The following is a 27,816-nucleotide window of genomic DNA, read 5'->3' as shown; positions in this document are numbered from 1 at the left end:
TCCAGTCTTTTTCTCCCATCCAAGATCAATCAAATTTCTTCTAACTGTAGATTTTGATACAACTGTTGATCCCCTTTCTATCATTTCATACCTGATGTTGGAGATGCTTGCCCTTTGCTTTTTAGACGCTAAAATTCCCAGCCGGACGCGATCTGAGAAGTCCAATTTTCTGGGTCTCCCTGCTCCTTTCTGATGCCCCAAATCCTTTCCCTCTTTAAAATTCTTCCTAATCCTATACACAGTAGAAAGAGGAGTTCCTGTTCTCTCTGCCAATGTATTTACATCATCAATTTCTTGATTACACAACTCAAAAATCAACCTTCTTTTATCTTCAGCAGACATTGTTGACAGTGCTGAGGAAAATGACGTCTGCTACAAATTCAGGGGAGGTAACTCTAATTGTACTATACTCAGTAGGCCAAGATGAGTTACCTCCCTTATACCATTACTTAGTTTTAAGTATCAGTGAATCAGTTGAGGTGTTAGGATAGCTCAAAGTAAGAAGAAAAATTCTCAATAATTATGAACCAGACTATATATGTGTGTGTGTATATACGTGTGAGTATATATATGTGTGTGTGTACGTGTGTATGTCATCGTGTTTATATATGTGTGTATATGTGTGTGTGTGTGTGTGTGTGTAGTAGCAAACGAATCCATTTAAATGAAATATCGCCTTGAAAAGAACATAGTATTTGCATATTTTGCGCACATATGCAGCAAATCAGCAAATGTGACATGCAAATAATATTGTATAAACGACTGATATTGTATACACAAACAATAAAAATACCAAAAAAATAAATAAAAATGAAGCTTGTCCTACCTGCCACTGATTATTTATATTTTTTCATATGATGGGAAACGAGAATTTTATTTCATATGGCCTAAAGGTCAGGCACGTCCATATGTTGGTTTTATTCTTTGTATTCTTCGGGTTTGGGGTTGAAAGTTTTATCTCAACAAAAGTACCCATACACAATCCTAAAGATAATCGACTTCGAACTTCATTTAAATTCAGAAAATAATTCACATTGCAGCTTACATTAATTATATGTTGTGTAGATTATTTTCACCCAGCCGGTCCGGCTGTTATCCGGGTCAGACCAACTCCGTCGCATTTAATCATATTCAACACCACTTCCCGTAACCTCAATAAAATGTGTCTCTAACATTGCGTTTGTTAGCATTCCCGTCGTTTGGTAACCGATAGAGTAGTCTTCATGTCTCGTTATATGACCTTTTGTACAATCATGATGGTGATATTCAGTTTTGCCCGGATTATAAGTACTACTTCCGACTATCCAATAGTTTGGTGCAGGTAACTGAGTAAGCACTGATTGATATGCCGTGATTATGCATACTGCAGGTAAGACATTCTCATCTAACATATGTTAATCAGATCTTTTCCCGACACAGTTTTACACAGGACATAAAATGTCAAACACACTGTTGTTAGTTGAAGGCTGAAGGCTTCGTTTTCAGTAACACTCTGAGAATGAAAATTGAGTCCGTCACATAAAGTCACATGTCATATATTAACATGCCTGTCACTGGAACCCTCCTAGCTGCTTTAGATGTAATGTAGAAACTGCATTACTGCCTTTGGTAAATTGGCATTAGACTTGCACAAGTCTCTAAGGTAAACACATAAATGGTTTAAATGGTTTCTAAACAATAAGTAAGAGACCGGGTCTTTAGACTGAGGTCTGGCGCAGATGTACTGTCCCCATATCTAGTCTTGCCTCTTTGAAGAATAGAATCTGGAGTACTGCACTCTACAGGTAACACTTTTCCACATTAATTAGCGCCCGTTACAGATCGGAAAGGGTACCAGACCCTAACCCTAAAACCTGACCTAAAGGACCATAAGGGGTGCCTGACCCTAACCGTAAGGATCATAAAGGGTGTTGGCTGGCTTGCGGGTGCTGTGCCCAGTAAACTGCTTTCTATCCTAGGTGTGTTATACATCCATGGGTTTAACATGGCAAGGCTAAGTTGGCAAGGGAACCGATCACTAATTTGAGTATTTTGACTATTTGTTGGTTTCACATTAATTTTCAACTCACTGTGCGCATGTATGAAAAACATCCACTAGTCAAGTTCTGATTGGATCATCTGCTTTACTGCTAGTGTAAACACACACTGAAGAAAAAAAAAATAATACAAATACATCATTTTATGTCAAATGCAAGGGGTCTCAAGTTATTAATGAAACAGACCGAGATTAGCTGAATAAATAGCTTAGTTTATGTGAACAAACTGTTGTATAAGCACATCTCTCCACCACCATCCTTCCTGCGCATACCCTTATCACAACTAATAAACACAAGGTTTTTCATGCAGTTGCAACCAATTGAAAGCATATATACAGGAAAACGAATGCTTGTACTCAACTATGTACAGTTGTCATACGTAAATAATCTTCATAAAAGTTTTTATTTTGAGTATATTTACAGTATCGATGCACACACACACACATGGGTACAGTGAGTTGAAAAGTAAATGTAAACCACCAAATAGAAATGTTAGTGATTCTGTGATAGTCATACATGTGTAGCTAATCTTTCCAATAATCCATTGTTTAATTGTACTTAGTCATCAGGATGTGTGGTGTGTTTTGAAGGTTGGAGTAAAGATATTCTCAAACCATTAAGATCGTCCTAGTCTCAGGTTAAGGACCGTTATTGGACAAATGGACATTTGACAAATAAAGAAAGAGTGCATTTCATGAATTGCACAACTAGATTAAAGAGACTGTCTTTCCCTTATCAGTTATATATGTGCCGAGACTTTGAACAAACAGTAATCCTAGGATGTGATGACTTTGAACTTTGAATGAATTTCAGTTGATCAATATTTGCTGTCTTCACAAACTGAACTTTGATTGATAGACATGTGGGCTATATTTAGTGAAATAAGATGCAGTAGTTTATAAGTACTGTATACAAATTCAAATGAGATAAATTGGATTGCAGTTAGTTCTGGTTATTACACAACATGTAGATCAATAACTGGAGCTCAGTAGTAATGAAAACTTGCACTGGCAATAATGGGTCTCAACAATAACACTGTGCTTATAGAACTGTAGCAGGGCGTGGAGTCATCCCATAGATGACATCCTTACCTTGTCAGCTTGCTGACAGGGTTAACCTCTTTGGTCATGTGGACAAGGCGTTCGACTTAGGATTGGAAGGTCCTTGGTTCGAATCACAGCACAGGACTTGGAAATTTTGTGGCCACTATATTGGCGCCCAACGTGGGGCCGAGCTTGTTCACATCAAAGTTGAACAAAATAAGTTAGTGCCTAACTATGCGTCCTGGGACGTGCCTTCTGCTGACAGGGGAGTAAATGTAGCTGCTACAAAATTTCCTGAGTCCCATGCTGGGATTCGAATCAAGGACCTTCGGATCCAAAGTCTGACGCCTTGTCCACATGACCAAAGAGGTTAACCCCGTCAGCAAGCTGACAGGGTAAGGATGTCATCTGTGGGATGACTCCACGCCCTGCTACAGAACAGGCAACAGATTTATTTTATGATCAAGATGTACAATGTTTCTTTGTTTACACATCTGTATGTTGTGTATCTTTGCTTTCATGGTTAGAGTGTCCGCTTGGAATGTTGTGGGTTTCGATTCCCGGCAATGTCATACCGAAAAAACACTAAAATATGGTGCTTGTTGGTCCCTGAATAGCGCTCAGCGTTATGTGTGAAACAAGGACTGGTCAACTCGGAGTCAGTGCAATGTGTCTGAGTGGAGTATTCATGTTTAACTGTGTCATTACATCTCAGTGAGCTAGCACTACAAAACCAGCTGAAGTCTGGGCTAGCACAAGCAGCCACACATGCAATAATTCGTGTTATCATATGAGCAAAATACTCTCAACTGCCATGTTGAACTCTGTGTCACCTAACCTCATCCTTGTTCTTTGGATGTTTAATATTGATTGGGTTGTTTAATCTGACATGTGTCAATCAAGTCTGGACAAGACAATACAGTGATCCACATCGTCGAGTTCATGCTTGATTTACAAAAGCAAAAGTCACCATGCTTGATTAACCTTTTATAAAAACTGTAAATCATGACAAAATGAAAATGTAAATAACATTTGGCACAAATGAGACACGTAAATATTCAAAGATTTTCCAGTGTTACGAAGAAGTTCAAACACATTTCAAAAGACTGGTTTTCAATCAGCATGTCCCAATATGCATTGTTTTCATGTCTGACCTGGTAAATACCAGGTTAAACCGGTTATACTGCGAAACACTAGTTGCTGTAAGAGATTGTACAAGTTCCAGGTATTCTTGACAAGTTAATGCAATTCCTTCATCCAGTTGCAGGTGTTATTCAACAAACACTTACAATGTGCTACTCTGAACAATTTTTTAATTTAAAGTTCAGTGCAGTTGTCTGTTGTCTGTTGCTTATTTTTAGGTCATTGTTTCTAATTCTAGTGGTGAAATTGGTCTGGGTACTGGTAAGTAACTGACAGAAAATTATCGTAAATAGTGTCATGGAAATCATTACAAGTTATAGACTATGTCAGAATGTTGGTTGATGAGTGAACATAAATACCCTTCAGATTTGATGTGTCATGCTGACACCATGTTGAACAGAATGAAACTCCTCGTGATCTTTAATTCATCAGTTGTTGGGAGCAGGTGTTGAGTCTTTGATAGCCCATGTTTCAGTTCATTGTAAATTTCAGTGTTAGTTCATGTTGAATACAGGGAGACAGCTGTTGGTTTCTATTGGGTCAGCTTGACCAAATACTACTTTCGCTATAAAGACTGCGCAAGGGTTTGTGAACTCTCACCCTTATCTTGTTTTGTGTATGACGACATTCATTAACATTACGGAAGAGCAAAGATGTTCCAGTCTTCAGTTGAGAGGTAATATTTAGAAATACTTGAAATTATTGTGAACCGAGCTCCAGATACGATTCTGCCAGGTATTGTACCCACTGTATTGTTTGGGAATGGGTATAATGGACTGTGATGGACGCTGAGTGGGTGTTCATTTTCTGGGTATTTCTGCCATTTTACTCACCTTGTTATGTCAGTAAGTTTATTTAACAGATGTGTACTGCCTTATGTCATACCTAATCAAAATCAACTTGAATGTAAAGGAAATGATTTCATAAAGAATCACTCATCTCATACTGTCCTTACAACACTAGCCGTACACTAACAGTACAATCAATGATTTTGATAAACATATTCCTTACTCATATATTTTAAACTTTTTGCATATTTGACATATTCAGTGTAATTGAAAATTTTCTATGCATATTTTACCTGGATACACAGCTTATCTTGGCTCCTGGTGAAATTTGGTTAACCTTCACACTTTCAGTGGATGTGTAGGAAATGCAGTGTTTGGGGAATTTGTAATTGGTTTAGAATTGATTTTGTTTCGGTTTTTACATTTTTAAATTTTAGAAATCAATTTTACTCATTTATTTGGTGGGAAATAATAACTGCCTTATTCTCACATGTGCATGTATAGATATTTATACCCAACCGTACAACTGAAAATGCTTCATCCATGCCTCTTCAGTATTTACCATGCACCATTTCGATCCCTGAAAGTGAAAGTAAATCAAATTTAAGCCTAATTGAACAGCTGTGTTAAGCATTGTTGCATTTATGTTCAGCTGTTCATCTTGATAAGTCAGTTTTATGCGTTTATTAAATTACACTGGCAGATGTAACTCAAAAATTTTCAATTCAAGAATTATCGCAGCTTGTGGATGAGGGTGACAGGTGTTGGTGCCTTTGGTTAAAGAGTGATCATTTCCTTGTAGCCTGAAGTGAGAGGTGCTCAAAATGGACTCTTCCTTGCTGGGCCAGGTCATCGCCCATCGGGGTGTGGCCCTGGCACGGTGCCTGCAGACGGAACAAGAAGGGAAGTTGCCAGTCGGACTTGTAGAACATGTGGAAAATCAGAGGTTTGAACCGGCGGAGTCAGAGATAAGGTAAGCAGTAGAAACTGAATTCTCAAAGTCAAAATTGATTACAAAAATGTAATTCTTGGAGTTGAAATTGAATACTCAAATTAAAAGTGTAATTCTTGGAGTTAAAATTGAATACTCATAGTAAAAATGTAATTTATGGAGTTGAAATTGAACACTCAAAGTAAAAATATAATTCTTGGAGTTACCATTTGAATCCTCAAAGTAAAATTGTATTTTTTTGGAGGTAATTACTGAATTTTCAAAGTACCAACTCCTCTCTTTTATGAAAACATATGGGCTACCTGTGATATGAGTGGGACAATAAAAATCCTGAAATCTCAGCCTTGCTCTCACTCACTCACTCACTCTGCTTTCCAATGGTGCTAGTTTCATATACAAATTGGTATAATGTGTTAAGCCCATTTTTGTCTGCTGTGATTATCTTTTCCAAGGAAAGTCCATTCAAAAGAGTAAAGTCCATATTTGTTTCATTTACTGTCTGTTATTGCCTTCTTCTAATTGTTCCAGGACCCGTGAAGATCCAGGGTAGAATAGGCCTTCAGCAACCCATGCTTGCCATAAGAGGCGACTAATGGGATCGGGTGGTCAGACTAACTGACTTGGTTGGCATGTCATCGGTTCTCAGTTGCGCATATCGATGCTCATATTGTTGATCATTGGATTGTCTGGTCCAGACTCGATTATTTACAGACTGCTGCCATGTAGCTGGAATATTGAGTGCAGCGTATTACTCACTCACTCACTCACTCATTGTTCCAGAGATGAAAGATTTATTCAGTCGCTCAACCGTTTCATTGCCAAAAAGGCTGATCTTCTGTTCCGGAAAGTGGATGAGGAGGTCAAGGTCATTCCAAACAAAGACAAGTATGAAGGTAAATATAGCAACATGACATTGAACTTGTCACCTGATGATACACACCCACACATAAGGTACATCAAACTTTATGTTTTGAGGAATAATATACTGGTTAGCATTTACAAATAATTTTTGTTTAACAGTTGTGATTTAGGCGGTAAGGGTTTGTTGTCTGTCAGTTTTACAGTTTTCGTACCGTCATTTCTATCTAGTCATAAAATGACAAGATGTTTCCGTATCCTGACTCACTCTTATTATGCTTACCTCCTCCCTCTATGCCATAATGATGGAGTACTTGAAATACCTTGAAGTTCCCCTTTAACTGAAGCAGACGTGCAATCCACTCGCCCACCGGAAGCCTCCCTTTCCCACCATTACCGTCACATGACCAACCATGCTTGTCACTCTCTCTCCATGGACAACAGACACTCTTAGGATCTCATGGGAAGCACTAACCACTTACGTGTTCCCCACTCCAGTACTACTACTGAAAGTCATCGGGAAGATAAATCAGATGATACTGATACAACAGATTTTGGTTGTGCCTTATTGGTCAGCGAGGGATTGGTTTCCAGTACACATCATGGAACTAGGACAACCAACACTGCAACTGCCAGAAGAAATTATTCGAGCATTAGTACACCAAACAGGCAATCCAACATCATTCCATCTCCACGTGAGGATCATATCAAAGCCTGCTTAAGACATTGAGGGTATTCTACGAGAGCAGCGAAGGCAGTCACCCTAGCTCTATGTAGATCTACCAGTACATTGTGTGACAATAAATGGATGCGATCTGAAACATATGCCAGAAAGAAAGGCTTCATGGCAATGGAGGCCACACATCCTTAAGTAGCAGACTACTTATGTCAACTACGACTTACAAGAAGACTGAAAGGTGCCACGCTCTTGACATGCATGGAGGCACTCAGAGATCAAATGACTAGAGTACCTGAACTACTCGCCTTACTATGCTCATTCAAGCTGGATGACCAACAAACCTGGTTTAAGGCTCCAGCTTGGTATTTGAATGTTGAACTACAACACCCCAACGAGCCATTTGACCGAACATCAATTGAATCATTGAAACAGAAAACGCTGTTTCTGTTTGCCCTAGCTACAGCTCTGGACTTCAGTCACACATGCTTTGACTCCCATCATTGTGACCATGTACGTCTAGGACTGCTGTGGGATTTTATTGCCAAAAAGCAACTGCCTGGACAACTGGACAGACAGTTCAACCTCCTGACATTATCTACAGTCATTATTTCCTGTCAGAGTGTTGAAAATATGTTTCCAACATATTAAGACAAGGAGACAGTGTTTCAAGCTCTGGGCCCGGTTCACAAAGCTCTCGTAAGCCTAAGATCTCGTAACTTTTCTCGTAGCATCCGTGGCTCCTGTGTTACAGTATAGGAGGCACAATGGCTACGAGAAAACTTACGAGATCTTAGGCTTACAAGAGCTTTGTGAAACGGGGCCCTGGACTTCAGTCACACATGATTTGACTCCCATCATTGTGACATTGTACGTCTGGGACTGCGGTGGGATTTTATTGCCAAAAAGCAACTGCCTGGATAACTGGACAGACAGTTCAACCTCCTGGCATTATCTACAGTCCTTGGGCCACATATAAACAGGATTTATCATTATTTCTTATGAGAGTGTTGAAAATATATTTCCAACATACTAAGACAAGGAGACAGTGTTTCAAGTGCCTATTTGTCCCATTATCTACTTAGACACCTACGGAGGATCCTGCAACACCATCTCAGTATGGATGAGGGCTGTTATACTGAGGGCCTACAAAGCAGTGGGACTTGAACCTCCACAAGCTTCCAATCCACACAGAGTGAGAGCCTTGTCGTCGACACTAGCTCTACACAGAAACTGCTTGCTAAGAACTATAATGGAGGACTGGTTTTGGAAATCAAATACAGTGTTTGCCAACCACTAGCTAGATGACATCGCCACGGAGGACGTCCCTGGCATTCACCAAGTTAAGCCACTTGTTGCACAGCAACTAATAGTTCCACAAAGGTGCTGAGTTTCACTCACCCTTTTATCACATGGCTTCTTGGGACCAAGACACTCTGTGAAGTATAATTGTTGAGAGTCCATACGCACGTCTTGAACAGACTAGCATGAGTGATTATGATCCTGTACTCCTAATGAAGAAGGGCCACGACTGGTCTTGGAAATTATGACATACAGTTGCATTAGACACTAGCAGGATGCTAACTGATCTATATATCATTACGTTCCAGTCAAAGATATGATCCCCCCCATCTCATTCCTAAGAAGTGGGGAAAGTACTGGATGCACTTATATATGGCAGTTAACAGAGTCCAGTGCGGCCTGACCGACCACCATTTCTGTCAGATTCTGTAAGCATAATAAGCATGAATCAGGATAAGGAAAAATGTGTAATTTTCTGAATAGAATTGATATCTTATACTTATGCGGACTAATGGTGTCAAGCCCTCCCAACCACCCCTCTCAGACTCCCTGAATTCCCAGTAATTCTTGTGTCAGGCTTCTGAGATTCAGAGAGAGTGGTAAGCACTCTGGTCGTGGCTGGCCGTGTGACCATAATCGCAGGAAAGGGAGGCTTAGTACATGCATTGTATGCCCACTTCAATTAGAATGGAACTTCAACAGATTCAAGTGTTCCGCTATCCTTGCATAGAGGGAGGAAATAAGCATGAGTCTGGGTGAATATAAAATATCAATTTTATTCCAAAATGACATTTTTTGTTCATTCAGTATGCCAAAGATTATAGAGTGCTTTCATCCTCATTATTAATTAATGTAAGGTTTGGCTCTTGCAAATATTTTGCATTGTGATCATATCTCTTATACCGAACGGAAGGCCATGTACTGCAATACGTACTGCACCATGGTAAAAGAGTGCTGTTTCACCCCTAATCGTGAGGCTTGTTTCTGATGCAGTACTCTATTGGCTTGTACTCTACTTTTTTTTTTACTGTTAACAGATAACTACGCCATCATGCCGGCCTTGGAGTCTTTCATGGGGATACCAGCACACATCTGTAAAGATCACTTCTTCAATGTAAGTTCAGTAGGTAGCCAAGTGGGTAAGTGTGAATGAGTGAGTGAGATTAATATTACACCGCACTCAGCAATATGGCGGCGGTCTGTAAATAATCGAGTCATGACCAGATAATCCAGTGATGAATAGCATGAGCATCGACCAAGTCAGTGAGTCTGACCACCTGATCCCGTTGGTCCCCTCTTATGAAAAGAATAATCGCCTTGATTAGTATTACGCCGCACTCCGCAATATTCCAGCTATATGGCGGCGGTCTGTAAATAATCAAGTCAGGACCAGATAATCCAGTGATAAATAGCATGAGCATCGACTAAGTCAGTGAGTCTGACCACCTGATCCCGTTAGTCCCCTCTTATGAAAAGCATAATCGCCTTGATTAGTTTTATACCGCACTCAGCAATATTCCAGCTGTATGGCGGCGGTCTGTAAAAACTGAGTCAGGACCAGATAATTCAGTGATCAATAGCATAAGCATCGACCAAGTCAGTGAGCCTGACCACCTGATCCTGTTAGTCTTCTCTTACAGCATAATCGCCTTAATCGGCAAGCATGGGTTGCTGAAGGCCTATTCTACCCCGTACCTTCACAGATCAAGTGGGTAAACTTTCATGGAACTTGTTATCAGTGCTGGTTTCATATCAACATTAGTACAATGTGTGAAGCCCATTTGTTGTTGTTGTATTGATTTCATATTTCAGGAAAAGTGCAAATAAAAAGAGTATAATCCATATTTGGTCACTCACTCACTCATACTAAATGATAGACTGCACTATAGGTTTGTGGCATCATTCCGTAGTCGTCATTCACTCAATCACTCATCACTCACTCTTATTTTACAGAGTCTGGAGAAGCGTGAGGTGGTGATTGGAGTGGTCACATCGGTGCTGGAGAGTGGCTTGCTGGTATCTCTGCTGTGTCTGGACTCAGGTCGAGCTCGTGACATAGATGACTTGAAGATCATTGTAAGTAGCTGGAGATCTCTGTGTCCATTAGATTATTAGATCAGTGTTTGGACTTGGGTCAAGCTCAAGACAGAGATGACTTGAAGATCATTGTAAGTAGCTGGAGATCTCTGTGTCCATTAGATTATTAGACCTGTGTTTGGACTTGGGTCAAGCTAAAGACAGAGATGACTAGAAATGTCATTGTAAGCCGCTAGAGATTTCTGTGTCCATAAGATCATGAGACCTGTGTCTTGACACTGATTGAACTGGACTCAAAAGCTGTGAATTTCTTATGCAACTGAGTGTTGACTTGAAGCCAACATTCTGTATTTTTCAGCAAGTTGTTTGTCTTATTCAGGTATTCTGCCCCATGAAAGAAGTGCCAAAAATTGTTCCAGACCAGAGTGCTCTCGAGTCCTTTCACATTAAAGATATTGTTAGAGGTGAGACAGACGTATGCAGGTATCAGTAACATTTGGGGTGAGACGACCATTGAAACTTGAAACCACTAAATACAGTGAAACCTGCCTAAACCGGCACACCATGGAACGGAAAATTTGGTTTAGACAGGGTGCCAGATTAGACAGTGACAATCATTTTGCAACATGGCAAAATGCTCAATGACAGTACACATCATGCCAAAGTCCTTCATCAGTAGCTTTGGTTGTTTGATGCTAGTTGAGCATTTGATGCACTGCTCAGTCACTACCTCCTTATTATGTCGTGTGTGAAGATTAATGACTGTATTGGATTATGGGTCCTTGATTGGACCACTCATACCTGTGCCAGTTTAGACAGAGTTATTACAGTTAAGAATTGCTTGTTTGGACCAGACAGTCCATTCTCTTCCCACAGTGGTTACTTGTCACATCTTCCTACGTAACTTCTGTTCTAATATGACCCTTTCATGGTTTGAGTATTCAAGACTCGTGATTGGAGGCAATTAGATTTAGTAGTGCATTCAGCGACCTTGTTTCAAAAGTGATCGTTTGAAAGATCTAAGTAACTTCAGGATGCATCGTGAAAACTAGAACCTCTTCCCAAGCACGATGCTCAAATGTTTCCTCTAGAAAGAACTCAGTCATGTCATATTTGTTTCTCCACATTGCTTGCATTTGTCAAGTTGAATCTAGGTAATGTAACACGTATTCTGATTGGACAAAAAAAAGAGAAATAAATCTGCGGCCATTTTTTGCTGCTGGGGCATTTTATGAGAACCGAGAAATATGGCCGTAGTAGAACAGAGGTTCGAAGGAAGGTTTCAGTATTTTGGGGATGGGCTTCTCTTGCTGTTTGCATGGATGTTCTGTTAATGGCCTGAGAGTTGCTTTTGTTGACTGTGAATGTTTCTGTTCCTAGGTATTGTGCTCAATGTGAACCCAGAGCCTCAAAGGATCATCATATCACTACATGAGAAGTCGCTCAACCCTGGAGACCCAAACAACCCTAAACTGGTGAGTTGACGTTATACTCCCAATTTTATTGTGGGTCTCATTATTGCAACATTCTTTCAGACATTTGCATGTTGCTCATCCTGAAGGTTGTCTGCTTCAGATGAAACCTATATACATAGTCATTGTCTGTGTCCACGTGTTTTCCTCTTTCTTAAAAGAATCTATGAAGATATTGGTTAGAATTGATCTTCAGTGAACCATGTTTGTTGTAAGAGGCGACTAACAAGATCAAGTGGTCAGGCTCTGACTTGGCTGGCATGTCATCTTATCTTAGTTGTGTAGACTGATGCTCATGCCGTTGATCACTGGATTGGCTGATCCATACTTGATTATTTCAGACCACTTCAATATAGCTGAAATATTGCTGGTTGTGGCATAAAATCAAACTCACACCCTTCTTTCTTTCAAAATTGTCTTTGCGGCGCCCAGAAACCAATGATCGTGTGTATAAACACCAGTGTCCCTTTGGCATCTGGTTTGTCAGCAGCATGCTGGGTTTTAGAGGGGTGATAAGTGTCAGAAACTGTATCACCTCCCACTTGCTGTAATGATAACTCTGTTTCCAGGGCCTCATCAGTGAAAATGACTTTCCAGTACATTACAGGTAAGCACAAACTTGTGTTTTTCAACTGATCAGCCCCATAGGTTGCCCAGTGGTAGAAAGTGACATTTTGTGTGGTGTGGTGCTGCCCTAGTATAAGCTAGTCAATACTTACGAAAATAATTCGCAAATTTAAGCAAAGTTTGACAATAATCAAATTGTTCAGTTAAAACATTTCCCAATGGAGTTGGTTCCATGGTGATTGAGTTCATTAGAGGGAAGTGCTTCAGTTAGCACGGTGGAGTGCACAAGAGGCGATGAACCATCTATAGTTATGTCTCGGACTGGTGCATAGAGCTCAGATCACAAATCAGTAGATGTTAAGCTATGTAAAATGCGGAGAGTCCTTGGATGGGTGACCTGTGTTTGACAGCTTGGTTCCTGAGAGTCTCTTAGACTTCAGTCCTGCCCCACGACAAGGCACATTGACATGTGGTCCAATAAGCTTCTAGCACAGCATGGGTACAAATTATCAGATTGTGACCGTGCACTTATAATATTTTTATGGTATGTTTGCAGTGAAAACATTCCGATCAGTTTCCCTTTAAACAAAAAGTTATATAAAATAAAGTGAAATGAAGATTGCAAATCCTCGTAATTTTACTTTGCCAACTGAAAATTTAAATCTAAAATTAATTTAATCTAAGCGATCATAGTTTCAAATCGCTGTTTCTGATTTGTATTACAAGGGCTTATGCAGATTAATTGAAACACTGAGAACAAGCAGGGTTGGTCTACGTTAACACTCATCACGTACCACACGTGCATTTGTTTCACTGTTCCAACTACTGTGCTTAGTTGATATGTGATACAAATATGCTATTATTATAGTTGTTCTGTAGTTACATGCCAGGATTTGTCGATCTTTGTTTTCACCAAACCTGTGTCAGTTCATCTTATTACGTCAAGCTAATAAACAGTGCTGAAACCTGATACTTGTTGTGGTGTTGATTCAACTCAGTCTCTCACTTACACACCTCAAGGGATGATCGTTAGAGGTCTGTGCAGAACTAGATTAGAAAAAGTCTTCAGCAACCATAAATTTACATACTGTTGCCAAATAGCAGGAACGTTGAGACACAAAACAACTAACCAAACAACCATACTTGTCATTGCAGGCGACTAAAAGGAACAGGTTGTCAGGCATGCTGACTTGGCTGGCGCATTTCATCATATCTCTTATGCATAGATTGATGCACATGACGTTGATCGCTGATTGTTGTTATGTTGGTCACTTGATTGTCTGGTCCAGACTTGATAATTACGGTCATATAATCATAGTCAACTAACTAGCCTCATATAGTGAGTCTGTGATACGGAGATTCTACTATCATCCTAAACTTTATCTATAAACAGACACTCTTCAGATATTATACTGAAGGTTGCAGCTCTGATCATTTTCTCATTTTGTCACAACTGTGTGCTCCAGACGGAAGTTGCATGTGCGCGGACTGACGTTCGACGAGCTCCTGCAGTCCATCATGGGTTTCAACAACTCGGGAAATGTGGAGTACCTGTTGAAACTTCACAACCTGCAGGACTCTTCCCTCATGAGGGGTATTCACAAGTAGGTGAAACAAAGGGTCTCACGGAGATGAACTCAGTTGATTGTTTTATGTATATTTTTCAAAAGTGAAACTCAGAACTGTGCTGGCTGCTTTTTAGATAAACAGTTGTCTAAAACCCTGTAATATAAACAGTCTATAATGTCCATATGTCATATTATCATATATGTAACGGACTGTGGGGTAGTCTAGTGGTTAAAGCGTTCACTTGTCACAGCCAAAGATACTGGTTTGATTCCCCTCATGGGTACAGTCAGTGTGTGAGTCCTATTTCTGCATGCATGCATGCATACATGATGCATACAGGGGACGCATAAGATCAAGAATTGAACAGTCTTCCGCAACCCATGCTTTGCCACAAAAGGCGGCTGTGCTTGTCGTAAGAGGTGACTAACAGGATCAGCTGGAGCACACCATGATGACAAACTGACTAGTGACTCTGATGACGAGACAAGGTTGCTGGATGACTGTTTCTGTTCATTCACTGTTCATGAATTTTGACCCAGAATAATTTTGTTATAATGATGTTGTAATTCATCACCATGAAAACGGAAGCATTCTGTATAGCAGGTGTAACCTGTTTTTGGATGGTGCAACAACTTTTACCTAAGGTTGCATCTTGTGCAACCAGGTTTCATTTCCATTGATTAAGCTTTGTAACAATTTGTCCAGCATTGACATACTGAATGTTGTAAAAGAAGATTTGTAGTGTAACCAGGATTCAAAATGAGGTTGGTGTTTAGGCCCAAAGATGACTGAAAACCACTGGGATCCACAGCTTTTGTTTTCTGCAGGTCCTTATGACTGACAGAAATATTTCTTCCCCAGTAGCTACGAGTATTATTTCCATATTAAAACATAGGGCCTGCACAGTCTGATCAGGACCCAGACCTTTTATAGCTCTGGGTCCTTAAGGCCTGCAGCTTTTCAGTGTTAAGGGCAAACACAGAGTGTGACCGCAAATGTACAATGTTTTCCCTTGGCATTTGTAGCAGGGCACAGTACCCTGCCCTTCTTATTTAGCATCCTGTCGTTTTTATTTGGCACCCTGCTCTTTATAATTGATGCCCTGCCCTGCCCTGCCCTGCCCTGCCCTGCCCTGCCCTGCCCTGCCCTGCCCTGCCCTGCCTATTTAGCGCCCTACCAATTATGTTTGACAACCTGCCCTTTATAACTTGCGACCAGTCATTTATAACTGGCGCCCTATTCTTTGTATTTTGGCGCCCTGTCCTTTATATTTGGCACTGTGGCCTTTCATTTGATGCCCTGCCCTTTCTATTTTGTACCGAGCCCATTTTTGCACCCTGCCCTTTTTCTCTGATGCCCTGTCCTTAATATATATTTGCTGCCCTACCCATCTTTGTAATACAATAATTTAAGACTAGATGGTTTTATGTTTCTATTTCATGTTGTGCAAATAACTGTACTCTTTGACTCTTTAAGAATCAAATGCGTAACTTAGCATAATACTTGGAAATCTGTCAGTGCATGCCCCTTTTGAAATTTTATTGCCCTGCCCTTTTGTGATCCTGGGGGGAAACACTAACTCATGATTTACAGTCTTTTCCCTGAAAACAACTTACAGCAGAGATTATAATGTTGTCTCATCTCATGATCCCCAAAACAGGGTTGGCAGCAGGAAAATTTTTTTGTCATCCAAAAACTAAATATTGTTTCATCGAATAGGGGGTTCATACCATTCACAAAACTTAAAATAAAATTAGCAGAAATCCGCAGGTTGTTGGAAAATTGCCATCCCTGAAAAACTGTTGCAATTATTCCTGTTCCAGTTTGAAGCTGCCAGAGAAAGAATATGCTGAAAATTTGCGCAAGTGGCAATGTCAGAGGCTTGCCCTACAGAGGTCAGTCAGTCATTCGGCCATTTTGAAAAGAGATTGTAGAGCATCAAATCTCCTTTTCATTGTTGTATTAGCAGTATTTTCTTAGACAAGAAAATACTTTTTGTTTAAGGTGTGATGTTTTTCTACCTGTTTTTCTCACAATATGCATTATTTTATCACATGTACATTGTTTTTGTGTAAGAGTATCCTATTTGAAGAGGGACTTTTTTTGGGAGCCAAAATCCATGCACACAATTACCATAAGACAACGGTTCACACGAGCATGAAAAAGCAAGAAATTTAACATCCTACCCTTAAAAGGCCCTAATTTTGTTTTTTATGTTGGAAAGGCCCTAGTTGCAAGTGATTTCCACCAAAGCATTTTAGCAAACTTGTGAAGCTGTGATTTTGAAGCAGTCTAATAGATAGTAAATATTCTTTGCAATGACAGTGGATGTTAATCAATAATCTGTACAAAGCCTTGACAAAACATGGGACAGATCAGGGTTTTACTTTGACTCTAAAACATATGAGTCTTTGGGGAACCCTAATCATTAGTTTTAAGAGTCAATGCAGGTGATTCGAGGTCTTGTGAAGTAATAGTGTATACGTACAGCTTGTTCAGCTTGACCTGAGCTACTCTACATATGCATGACCCATGAGGTCAAGTGGCAAGTCGAGTTAGCTTAATTAAATAGGGGAACAGAGGATGTTATTAAAGTTGCATTAGTGTGAAGCATGCATACATGGGAAACATTAAACCATATGTAGCTTCTTTCCTAAAAACGTTAGGACATTGCTGATGATTTCACGACACTGAGATGTCAAGTGGCAACCTTGTCTTGGCTGTTCGGACATGATAGCAGTCGACAGGCAAAGGTGCACCCCTTCGCAATGATAGACCCAACCAGTTGTGACACGGCCACACAATGCATTAGTATTCACTTGACCAGGTCAAGATGAACAACCTGTAGGGAACTGTACCTTTTGTTAATTTCTTGAGAGGCTGGAATGAATCATTGATCATGTAGACTCATTGATGAAATGATGCATGTACCTCCTCAGAATGAAACGACCAAATGCTTAGCAAAGTCGTAGATGTTTTGTCGGTATAATGAATCATGTGTGTCTCTCTGAAATCTTTCTGTGTCCATTCTCCAGAGGTACAGGTAAACTGTGTATCTGCAAGAATTATGCAAGTATTTATATGAAAAATCAATTCATGTTAAGTCTATACATAAAATAACTGAGGTATAGTTCTATTTCAACCTGTGAACTTAGCAACTTGCAGTCTTTCTTGTCGTTCTCATATTACAGATCATACATATATAACAAACAGGTAAACCAACATTTAAAAAATTATGATGTTTTTACAATTAATGGAAAATGTCAAAATACCCAAATGAAATCAAGTGAGGTGCGTACAATTTATTTGGTACTCAAAGGAAAATTAGGATACTCAGTTTTGATGATGACAACTCAATGACTGAAATTGGAATCTGCTGCTTCTCTACATTTATGTGTACTGGATGCATATATTTTACAGCTAAAGAAACAAAATTCTGGCTTTTTGTGAAGTTTTAACATAGAAGACATAAACATGAACAATAAGGTTTCATTCTTTTTTCGAAACTTGCATTTCTTTTGTTGTTCAGTATATGTGTGTGTTGAGTAAAACCCTTTGGAAGTGTAATACAGCCGTCAGTGGGTGTTGTTCTGCAGTGTGGCCCAGGGCGTGACGCTGTTCAAGAAAGGGAGGCAGATGGAAGCAATGCAGCACCTGAACAAGGCTCTACAGATCGATGAGAACAATGTGGAGGCACTTGTGGCTCGTGGAGCATTGTAAGACAAGTTCATTGTCCTTAAATCTTTAAATCTGATGCAGTTCTGCCCAGCATTGTGATCTGATGACCTTATTAGGAGGTCACACCAGTGAATATTTGATCTGCGCTGAAGCTTCGAAATTTTTCATTTAGAATTTGGTGCTTGATAACGGTGCAAGAACATCTCTCTCACTGTAAACCATGTAGTGTTATCCTTCCTTCTTAATTCACTGTCTCTCAATTGTAGATCAATACTCATGCTGTTGATCACTGGATTGTCTTGTTCAGACTGCCATACAGCTGGAAAATTGCTGAGTGTGGCATAAAACTAAACTCACTCAATGTGCCAATTTCTTGTTTTGTGTGAATGAAGCAGTAGTCTGGCGTATCTGAACTAACATAAATTTAGAAGGTCAGTTTTGGACGTAAATTATTAAGTCTTTACTACTTTTGTATTGTAGGCATTGTAATGGTTGGGTGTTGTGCTGCTTAGGTCGATCAAAATGCATGTGCATTCAACTGCCAGATTTTTCATTGTCACAACATATTTGTCAGCAATTTCTTTGAGCTAATATCTGAAATCAACTCATCATATTGATGACTGTTACAAATATAATTTTGAAATACCTACAGATTTCCATATGTTGTCAGGCCATGAGGATCCATGATAGAATTGATTTTCAGCATGTTGTGAGGGGCGACTAGCAAGATCGAATGGTCAGATTTGCTGACTTTGCTGATGTGTCATCGGTTCCTAGATGTGTAGACTGATGTTTCTGTGCTGTTGATCACTGGCTTGTCTGGTCTAGACTCGATTATTTACAGGCAGCCGCCACATAGCTGGAATATTGCTGATTGCGGCGTAAACGTAAACTCACTCACCCAAAAGTTGCCTTTAGATTTGTGACCGTATGGTATTGCTGTCTGTAGTCCAGTGCTGTGTTTGTGTGCAGGTATGCCAACAACGAGAGTTTCTCCAGAGCAGTTGAGGACTTCGAACAGGCTCTCAAGATCAACCCAACCCATGCCAATGCCAGGAAGTATTTGCTGGAGACAAAGCTGGCTCATGGAAAACTGTGAGTCATCATGTCTCCTTCCCCAAGTCCAAGTAATTTATTCTCACCGAAAACTCTCAAAAAAATGAAAGCATCCACTCATCACACCAAATACCCAGGTTTGATTTCCCATGTGGGAACAATGTGTTACGCCAATTTCTGTTGTTATTTTACTGGAATATTGCTAAAAGCAGGGTACAGACCATACTCACTCACTCACTCACTCACTCACTCACTCACTCACTCACTCACTCACTCACTCACTCACTCACTCACTCACTCACTCACTCACTCACTCACTCACTCACTCTCACTCTCACTCACTCACTCACGGAACAACTTGTTTCAGATTTGAAGATGAGAAGGATTATGTGTCATCACTGGAGTGTTATCGCCAGGCTGTAGCTCTTGATCCCACCAGCGATGAAGCCTTGACCTTTCTAAGATCGTTGGAACACAGGATGGTATACATTAATAACATCTAATAAGAATGTCGCCCGTGAAGGTCTAGGGTAGAATAGGCCTTCAGCAACCCATGCTTGCCACAAAAGGCGACTCTGCTTGTTGTAAGAGGCGACTAACGGGATCGGGTGGTCAGGCTCGCTGACTTGGTTGACATCTGTCATTGGTTCCCAATTTACACAGATCGATGCTCATGTTGTTGATCACTGGATTGTCTGGTCCAGACTTGATTATGTACAGACCGCCGCCATATAGCTGGAATATTACAGCATAAAACTCACTCACTCACTCACATGCAGAAAGTGTGGTTTGTAATTTTTGAGTCAATATGGCTCCACAAATGGCAGCTTTTAACAACTGATGAAGAGAAGAAACTAAACAAGTGAGTCCAGTGAATCTGGAGTCCATGGAATGCTGAGTGTACAGTAAATAATGTAAATATACCCAAACTGCCACATGCTTTTACCAGGGGATATTACTCCAAACAATAACCTGAAAAATCTTAAATTAGCCTCAGTTGCCCAATGCTGGAGAAAAATCTTCTTTTAATCCCATGGGTTTAATTTCGCTTGGGCTTTATACAGAAAATAAAGAAGACAACTACAGAACAGTGTTACTTCATCTAGGTATCCACTGGTGTGTCACCCCAACGTGGCCATTCCCAAGGTCGTTCTCGGGACAGCAGAGACGGATCAGCAGAAGAATACAGGGAATTGCCTGGACGCAGATGTAGAGAAGCGTTACCCCGACGGCACAGGGACTATTCACCACGCCGACAGAGGGACAGTAGTCGGCATGATGAATCTATCTTCGAAACGACAACTGATAAATTAAGACGACTGATAGAGGAAGAAGAAGAAAACAGGTAATTCATCATTGAAAATAATTCACAAGAAAATCATCTCATTTTTGCTGTTTACAACCTGGATTGGTGCATGTTAAAATGCCTCTGCAGGTTACCTTCAGTATCAGGTTGAACCCAGTGTAGGTAATAATAAATTATGAATGCTGACTGATACAGTTAACACAGATGTCCACACTCATTAACACAGGTTATAAATTTCCTCAAGTCCTTGGGGGTGGAGTAGCCTAGTGGTTAAAGCATTGCTCATTATGTCAAAGACCTGGGTGCGATTCCCCACATGGGTGCAGTGTGTGAAGCCCATTTCCTGAGTCCCAAACATTATATTGCTGGGCCTAGATTTTTTAAGCTCTCTTAGCGCTAAGATAGTCATAAGTGCCATACATCAACATTAACTTATGACTATCTTTGTACTAAGAGAACTTCGAAAATCTAGGCCCTGGAATATTGATGAAAAAAGCAGAGTAAAACTAAACTTGCACACTTTAGATACCTCCAGAGGTGACTGGCACAAATTTAGGTAGGTTATATACCAACTGAGGTTTATTCATGCTTCCAGGAGAGATGAAAGGAAGAGAAAGTACAAACCCAGGAATGAGTCTTCACCAAAATCAAAACTCCGTTGTGATAGGGAGGAAAAGGAAGATGACTCCCAGAGACAGTGGGGCTACAGCCATGTAGCGGATAATCCTTATGCTAGCATCTTCAACAGAGACGCGCCCATTCCGTGTCTGGGGTCTCCAGAGACTCAGCCAACAGAGCCAAGGCACCCTCTTGAATCAAGTGCATTTCCAGAAGGATTTTGCAATCCACAAGATCCCAACTTTGTTCCTAAGGCAAGAAAAACTCGTGAGGAATTTGCAGGAGGAAGAATGATTGTACCCACTGATAGTGATAGACAGCAAGCTTGGGGAGAACTGAAACTAAAGAAGATGACTCACGGTGACTCCTCCCCGAGTGAGCTTGATCAGAGTCACAGCCCCAAAAGTACCAAATCCTCCAAAAGTCCTTTCGATGAAGAGGCCTTCTTGTATGGTGAGAGTGAAATTGATTCTTTGCAGAGAAAGACTCAACGAAGCTTGAAAGGCAGACGGTCGGATGATTGGGAAGAGAGAGAAATGGAGGGAAGAGGGGATGAGAGAAAGTATAGAAACTATTATCTGGAGGACATGGAACTTAAAACCCATTCCACTGTTTCACCTGAATGGGAGCATGTGAAGGTGGGCAAGGTTGTGAGACTTGAATCCCCAAAATATAAGAAGGGAAAAGGGAAAGGGAAAGCCCGTAGGTCCAGCTCAGAATCCAGCTCAAGCTCTACTTCCAGGTCCAGTTCTAGTTCCAGTTCTAGTTCTAATTCCAGTTCCTCTTCCTCCTCTTCTTCGCTTGGAGACAAACCCAAGGGGGATTATTATGAAAAACGTTGTGTTTCTATTCCCAAAGGACTTCGAACAGATGGAAGTTTCATGGAAAAAGACTATCACAGATCATATACAGATGGGAAAGGAAAGAAAGAAAAGGAAAGGGACTCCAGTGCAAGAAAACATGCCAAGTCAGCAAATTATTCAGATGGAAAGGACAAATTATCGAAGCCAAAGAATCAAGGCAGACATGACTCCAAAGGGGGAGGGAAAGATGGAAGGGATGACAGGGGTTCCAGTATTGAAAGGAGTAGCTCAAAGATGAAGACAGTGTTTGAAACAAAGAAAGTGTCTGACCAAGAGAATCAAGATGACAAGAGGAAGAAAGTCACAGCATCAGTGGAACCCTCTGCTTCGAAAGAAAGATTGATGCAAGGATCCGGGAATGAGAGAAGATCTGCTTCAAATGAGCGATGGTCCCAAGTATCTAAAAGGTCCAAATCGCCAGAGAAGGTGCTTCAAGACTCCAGTGTGTCATCCGTCAGTGAAAAGTTAGGGAAAGGTCAAGAGGAGGATCTTCCTGTTACCATAGGTGGGTTTGGAAAGATTGATGAGTTGCCAAGAGGTGATAGCAAGGATGAAGAACCTTTACAATCTCATCTGTCTAGCAGATCACTGTTTCATGTGGCCTCCAAGTGGGACGACTCACCGCCTGTCGGCATCAAGATCAAACCAGATGGGGGGAAGTATGAAAATATTCAGATCAGTATAACCACTAGTGGGCAGTCTGCGTCTCCAAATGATCCAAGTGGCATTCATATCTTCTCTGGGAAACAGTTGTCAAAGTATCGTGCTGAGAAGCATGTGGAAGAGAATGAGTCAGATGATGATGAACTTGAGCGATTGTTCCTCAAGGAGAAGGGTCTGCAGAAAGTTCTCAAGGGAAAGAAGCCAATAGTCAAAGACAAGGTGCAAGAAGCTCCACAGAAAGGTGATTCTCGGTTTGTGGAAGAAAAGAAGTTTTCAAGACATGATTCCGAAGAAAATTCAGAAAGGAGAGACAGTAAGGGTAGACAGGATGTACCCAAGGAGAGGTCAAGGTCTCAAAGGAAAGATAATACTGTGTCCAGCAGAGGGAAGAGGAAGAGTTCTAGTGGAAGAGGCAGCTATGACGAGGATAGACACAGTGATAACTACAGCAGTGACTGTAGTTTTGACGAATATAAAAGTGATCGTTATCGTGATGAAAGGGATAAACGTGACTCTTATCATCATGATGAATATCGTCACCAAAGTCATGATGATTATGAAGATGATCATCATCATGATCGGGACAAATGGTCTGACAGATATAATGATGATCGACGTAGTCGGTACGATGATTATCATCGGAAAGATTATTCTCTTGAAAAACGAAGGGGGAATGAACGGAATAGAGGCAAGGATTTGTATGATGATGATAGTTATGATTACACAAGACAAGACTGTCGGCCACGCATAGGGAGAAATCGGCAGTGTGATAGATACTGTAGGAAGAATCACTGCGAAGGTACCAGCACAAGAAGTAGAGACAGGAGCAGATCCCGTAGTCGAGCAAGGCGGAGGTCAAGGTCATACACATCGTCATCCATGTCGTCGTCATCCTCCTCCTCCTCCTCCTCATCATCATCAAGGAGCCGGTCAAGAGATAGATCTCCACCAAGAAAACACGTTTCAAAAGTAACAAGACAACCCTCACCAAAAAAAACATTGAAGAAAGAAGAACCATCACAGAAAATAAATACATTGGCCACAAAACCAGCAATACTCAGCACTGCTGAAGCGGCTCCGATGGCATCGAATGCAGTAGAGGCTGTGACAGAGGCTGATGCTGAGGTTACGACTAAGGAGAAGAGGCAGTCACTACGTGAACTGGAATCCTTTCTCACAGACCTCAAAGACAGGAAGAAACAACAGTGGATTGCTGAGGGAAAAGTGAAGACTAACATTTGAGTGAGCATGTTTCAAGTTGGTTTAACAATCTACTTGTGATGGAAATGATGTAAGTGAGGAGTGTAAAATAAGAACTTGATGCATTGCTACAGCTTCATTTTCTACCTACCTTGATAATCATGAATACATCATACATTTTATGGATAACGTCTTTTATACTTCACACGACATTTCACAGGTAATTCTAGCTCCTTCATCAGTTAATGCTGAGTCAGGAGTGGATATATTTATATGGATGTACAAAGATTACAATATAATTATGAGAATGTGCAAAGATAACAAATTAAATACAAGAATGTGCAAAGATAACAAATTAAATACAAGAATGTGCAAAGATAACAATGTAATTTCGAAGCCAATGAGATTGGATTAGTGCACAAAGAATTAACAATGACAAAGCCAGTGGCAGGGGTGGGATGTGTTGATAGGAGCGAGAATTTACAAAGATAACAACATATCTAATGGCGAGAATGTGCAAGGATAACAACATAATGACGAGAATGTACAAGGATAACAACATAATGATGAGAACGTACAAAGATAACATAATGACGAGAATGTACAAGGATAGACACATAATGACGAGAATGTACAAGGATAACATAATGACGAGATTGTACAAGGATAACAACATAATTATAAAGTCAATAAGACTCAGCATTCACCTGATGAAGGAACATGAATTTGTTCTTAAATGTCGTGTAAAGAATAAGAGAAGTTGTCAATAAAACATGTCATGTATTCATGTTTGTTCAGCTTCTAAATGCCTTTAGAACTTAATACTCATGATTATGACACTTATTAAAATAGCAACCATGAATTCTTTCACAAGCTTATCCAGATGAAAAACTGTTCAGTAATGTATAATTGAGTTTTGATTATCTAGCACTTGAAGGTATCACTTGTAGGGGAGGCAATATTGAGGACTGTGGTTTGTGCTTCTTACTGAAAATCCCACCAGATTCAGTACTGTATCTGTTGTATCTGTGGCGACCTGTAAGAAATAAAGTCTGGACCAGAAAACCCAGTGATTGATGAAATCAACAAGAATACTTCTAGACTGGACTTCCTTATCAATAAAGCTACCATTAAATTTGGAAAATATGTTGGATATACAATGCAACATCCTTGACTGGATGCTTAGCAGGGTTGTAATATGATATTATATTTGTTTATTGTTTATACCAGTTGTTTACTGGTCACGTGGGCAAGGGGAACATCAACAAGCATCGAAGGTACCTCAACCCATGGGCCCTGAGGGACCAGTGAACAACATACTTATCATACCAAACATCTCAATGTTAATATTGAACTGTTTGAATCATGGTTACCAGACCATAAAAGTCAGCCAAACCGTGTGAATCAAACAATTAGAATCCTCCATCTTGCTATATTTCCCCCTTAGGTATTGTCTTAGTAAAGTCGCCCCAATGTAATTCCCATTCTTAATATTAACGGGGACTACATTTGAATGTTTTGTTTTTGAATTTATTTATTGGAAAGAGTTAAATATGTTCATTGCCATCGCTAGAGGATGTGGAAGACACAAGAAAACAGATTTAGAGTCATCTCCCTTCCATTCGCAAAACATCAGCAATTTCCATGCATTGTGTCCTTTAATGTTATTGAAGATTAAAAAGTAACTACCACGAAGTTCCAAATGAGTTACTATTGGCTTTTACACAGAGTACATTGAATATAGTAGAAGAGCGCTCAGACAGTGACATTTAGGGGTGAGGTAAGATAATATAAGTTGTTCACTGATCCCTTGGGGTCCATGGGCTCATGTACCTACGAGGTGTGTTTATGTTTCCCTAGCCACAGGGCAAGAGGAACATAAACAAACCTTGAGGGTGCAGGAGCCCATGGAACCTGAGGGACCAGTGAACAACGTATTTATCTTACCAAACACCTGAATTTTAATTTTGAGCTGTTTGAAGCACTTCTGTTGAACGCGAGGCAAATCACCCTTTTGCAGACGATACAAGGTAAACAGAATTAGAGTGATCTCCCTTCCATCAATTTTCAATCGCAAAACATTGGTAATTTCTGTGCTTGATGCGTAATTCAATGTTATTCAAGGCAAAGAGGTACTATCATGAAGCACGAGAAGAGTTCGGAAAATAATACATTGCCTGTAAGCAGGATACATTGAAAACAATAGAATGGCACGTAGCCAATCAGAAGGTGACGTTCATGTGTGAGGTAAGATAATATTAAATGATTGCATAACTTCCTTTCCTGTGACTGCGATGGTGGTAGGATAGGCTAGTGGTGAAAGCGTTTGCCAGGTTCGATTCCCCACATGGGTACAAAGTGTGAAGCCCATTTCCAGTGTCCCCTGCCATGATGTTGATGAAATATTACTGAAAGCAATGTAAACCTAAACTCACTTGCTCACTCTTGAGACTGGTATCCATGAAGATCCGGGATTGAGTTGATCTTCAGCAACCCATGCTTGTCGTAAAAGGCAACAAACGGGATCGGGTGGTCAGGTTCACCAACATTGTTCATACACGTCATTGTATCACAGTTATAGAGATCGATGCTAATGCTGCTTGTTGGGTCACTGGATTGTCTGGTCCAGACTGTTTATTTACAGTTCGCCGCCATACAGCTGCTATGTTGCTGATGTCAGTGTAACAGTGTTCACGAATAGTGTCTGACCCTCTGACAAATCTGGCAGATTTGCCAATGGTCAGACAGAAGCCCCCAACTTGCTGGCCCCAGTGTCTGACTGAATATGTCACATCAATTTTGTCTGAAGTTGTTATTTGTGGCATGTGACACTTGTTCACTGTTTCTAAATTTATGTTTATAATGTTTGTCATTATATAATGTTAATAATTTCAAAGCTAATAGTGAGAAATGTTAAATCTGAAATGTGTGTTAAATTTTATGTGGGTCAGGCAGACATCTGAAACTTACAGGACCCGATGTCCTGTTACTGTGAAACACCATTCGTTAACACTGGTGTAAAACTAAACTCACACTTGTGACTGGCGGAATTGCCACTTGTACAACTTGACACAGTGTTGCGTTAACCTCACCTAATAATAATTCAGGGCAGACTTAATTTTATTTTTGTTGGTTGTGAAAATGTCTCTTAACATTAGATCACTTCTTGTAGGATGCCGCATGTAAATAACTTTGGAGAATATGTAAAGTATATCTGTCTTTCCAGCAGAATCTGATATTTTGCACAGCACTGGGTTTAGAATAAGCAAAGGATCATGCAGGTTTGCAAATGCCTTGAACATCAAGGGCAAACTGGAAAAAGCTTTGATGTTTTGTATCAACCTTTGAAAGCATTGAAAGTGCCAAGATACTCTTGAATTTGTTCTGACGTATGCTTGTTTTAAGAAAATATAATAATTCAGGGCAGACTTAATTTATTTTGTTTTTGTTGGTTGTGAAAATGTCTTGGAAAATTTGTGAAGTACTTTTTAGTTGACGCTGGGTAGAGAAAGATATTGACAGGAAATGTTGAAAATGCCAGTTTAAATTTAAGGCCTTGTAAATTTGTGTTTGATGTCTAATTGAACATTTATCTCACTAGAGGCGGTCTGTGTTGCTTCAGACTTCAGGACCCCTGAAGGTCCTGGGTAGAATAGGCCTTCATCAACCCATACTTGTCTTAAGAGGCGACTAACGGGATCGGGTGGCCAGGATCGCTGACACATATCGTCAGTTCCCAATTGCGCAGATCGATGTTCATGCTGTTGATCACTGGATTGTGTGGTCCAGACTCAATTATATACAGACCGCTGCCATATAGCTGGAATATTGCTGAGAGCGGTGTTAAACTAGATTCACTCACGCAGTCAGTCAGTCTGTCTGTCTGCAGACATAAAGATATGGAGTAGAATTTATCTTCAGCAACCAATTCGTGGCGTAAACAGTGACTCACAGGATTGGATGGTCAGGGTTGCTGACATCCCAGCTGC

General features: G+C 40.3%; 1 protein-coding gene across 1 annotated transcript; it reads left to right on the top strand.

Annotated features, from left to right (window-relative positions):
- The first annotated feature begins 1,289 nt into the window (after window positions 1-1,289).
- LOC137281343 (tetratricopeptide repeat protein 14-like) lies at window positions 1,290-27,247 on the top strand. Its single transcript, XM_067812518.1, has 15 exons — window positions 1,290-1,369; window positions 5,813-5,983; window positions 6,743-6,855; window positions 9,836-9,912; window positions 10,752-10,874; window positions 11,215-11,299; window positions 12,216-12,310; window positions 12,877-12,914; window positions 14,341-14,478; window positions 16,267-16,338; window positions 18,040-18,159; window positions 19,094-19,216; window positions 19,545-19,659; window positions 20,284-20,522; window positions 21,079-27,247. The coding sequence occupies exons 2-15, from the start codon at window positions 5,835-5,837 to the stop codon at window positions 23,867-23,869; spliced, it is 4,278 nt and encodes a 1,425-aa protein (XP_067668619.1). The 5' UTR covers window positions 1,290-1,369; window positions 5,813-5,834; the 3' UTR covers window positions 23,870-27,247.
- The last annotated feature ends 569 nt before the right edge of the window (window positions 27,248-27,816 follow it).

This window comes from Haliotis asinina, chromosome 4 (genome assembly GCF_037392515.1).
Source record: "Haliotis asinina isolate JCU_RB_2024 chromosome 4, JCU_Hal_asi_v2, whole genome shotgun sequence".
Taxonomy (NCBI): domain Eukaryota; kingdom Metazoa; phylum Mollusca; class Gastropoda; order Lepetellida; family Haliotidae; genus Haliotis; species Haliotis asinina.
This window is presented reverse-complemented; position numbering and strand designations above follow the sequence as displayed.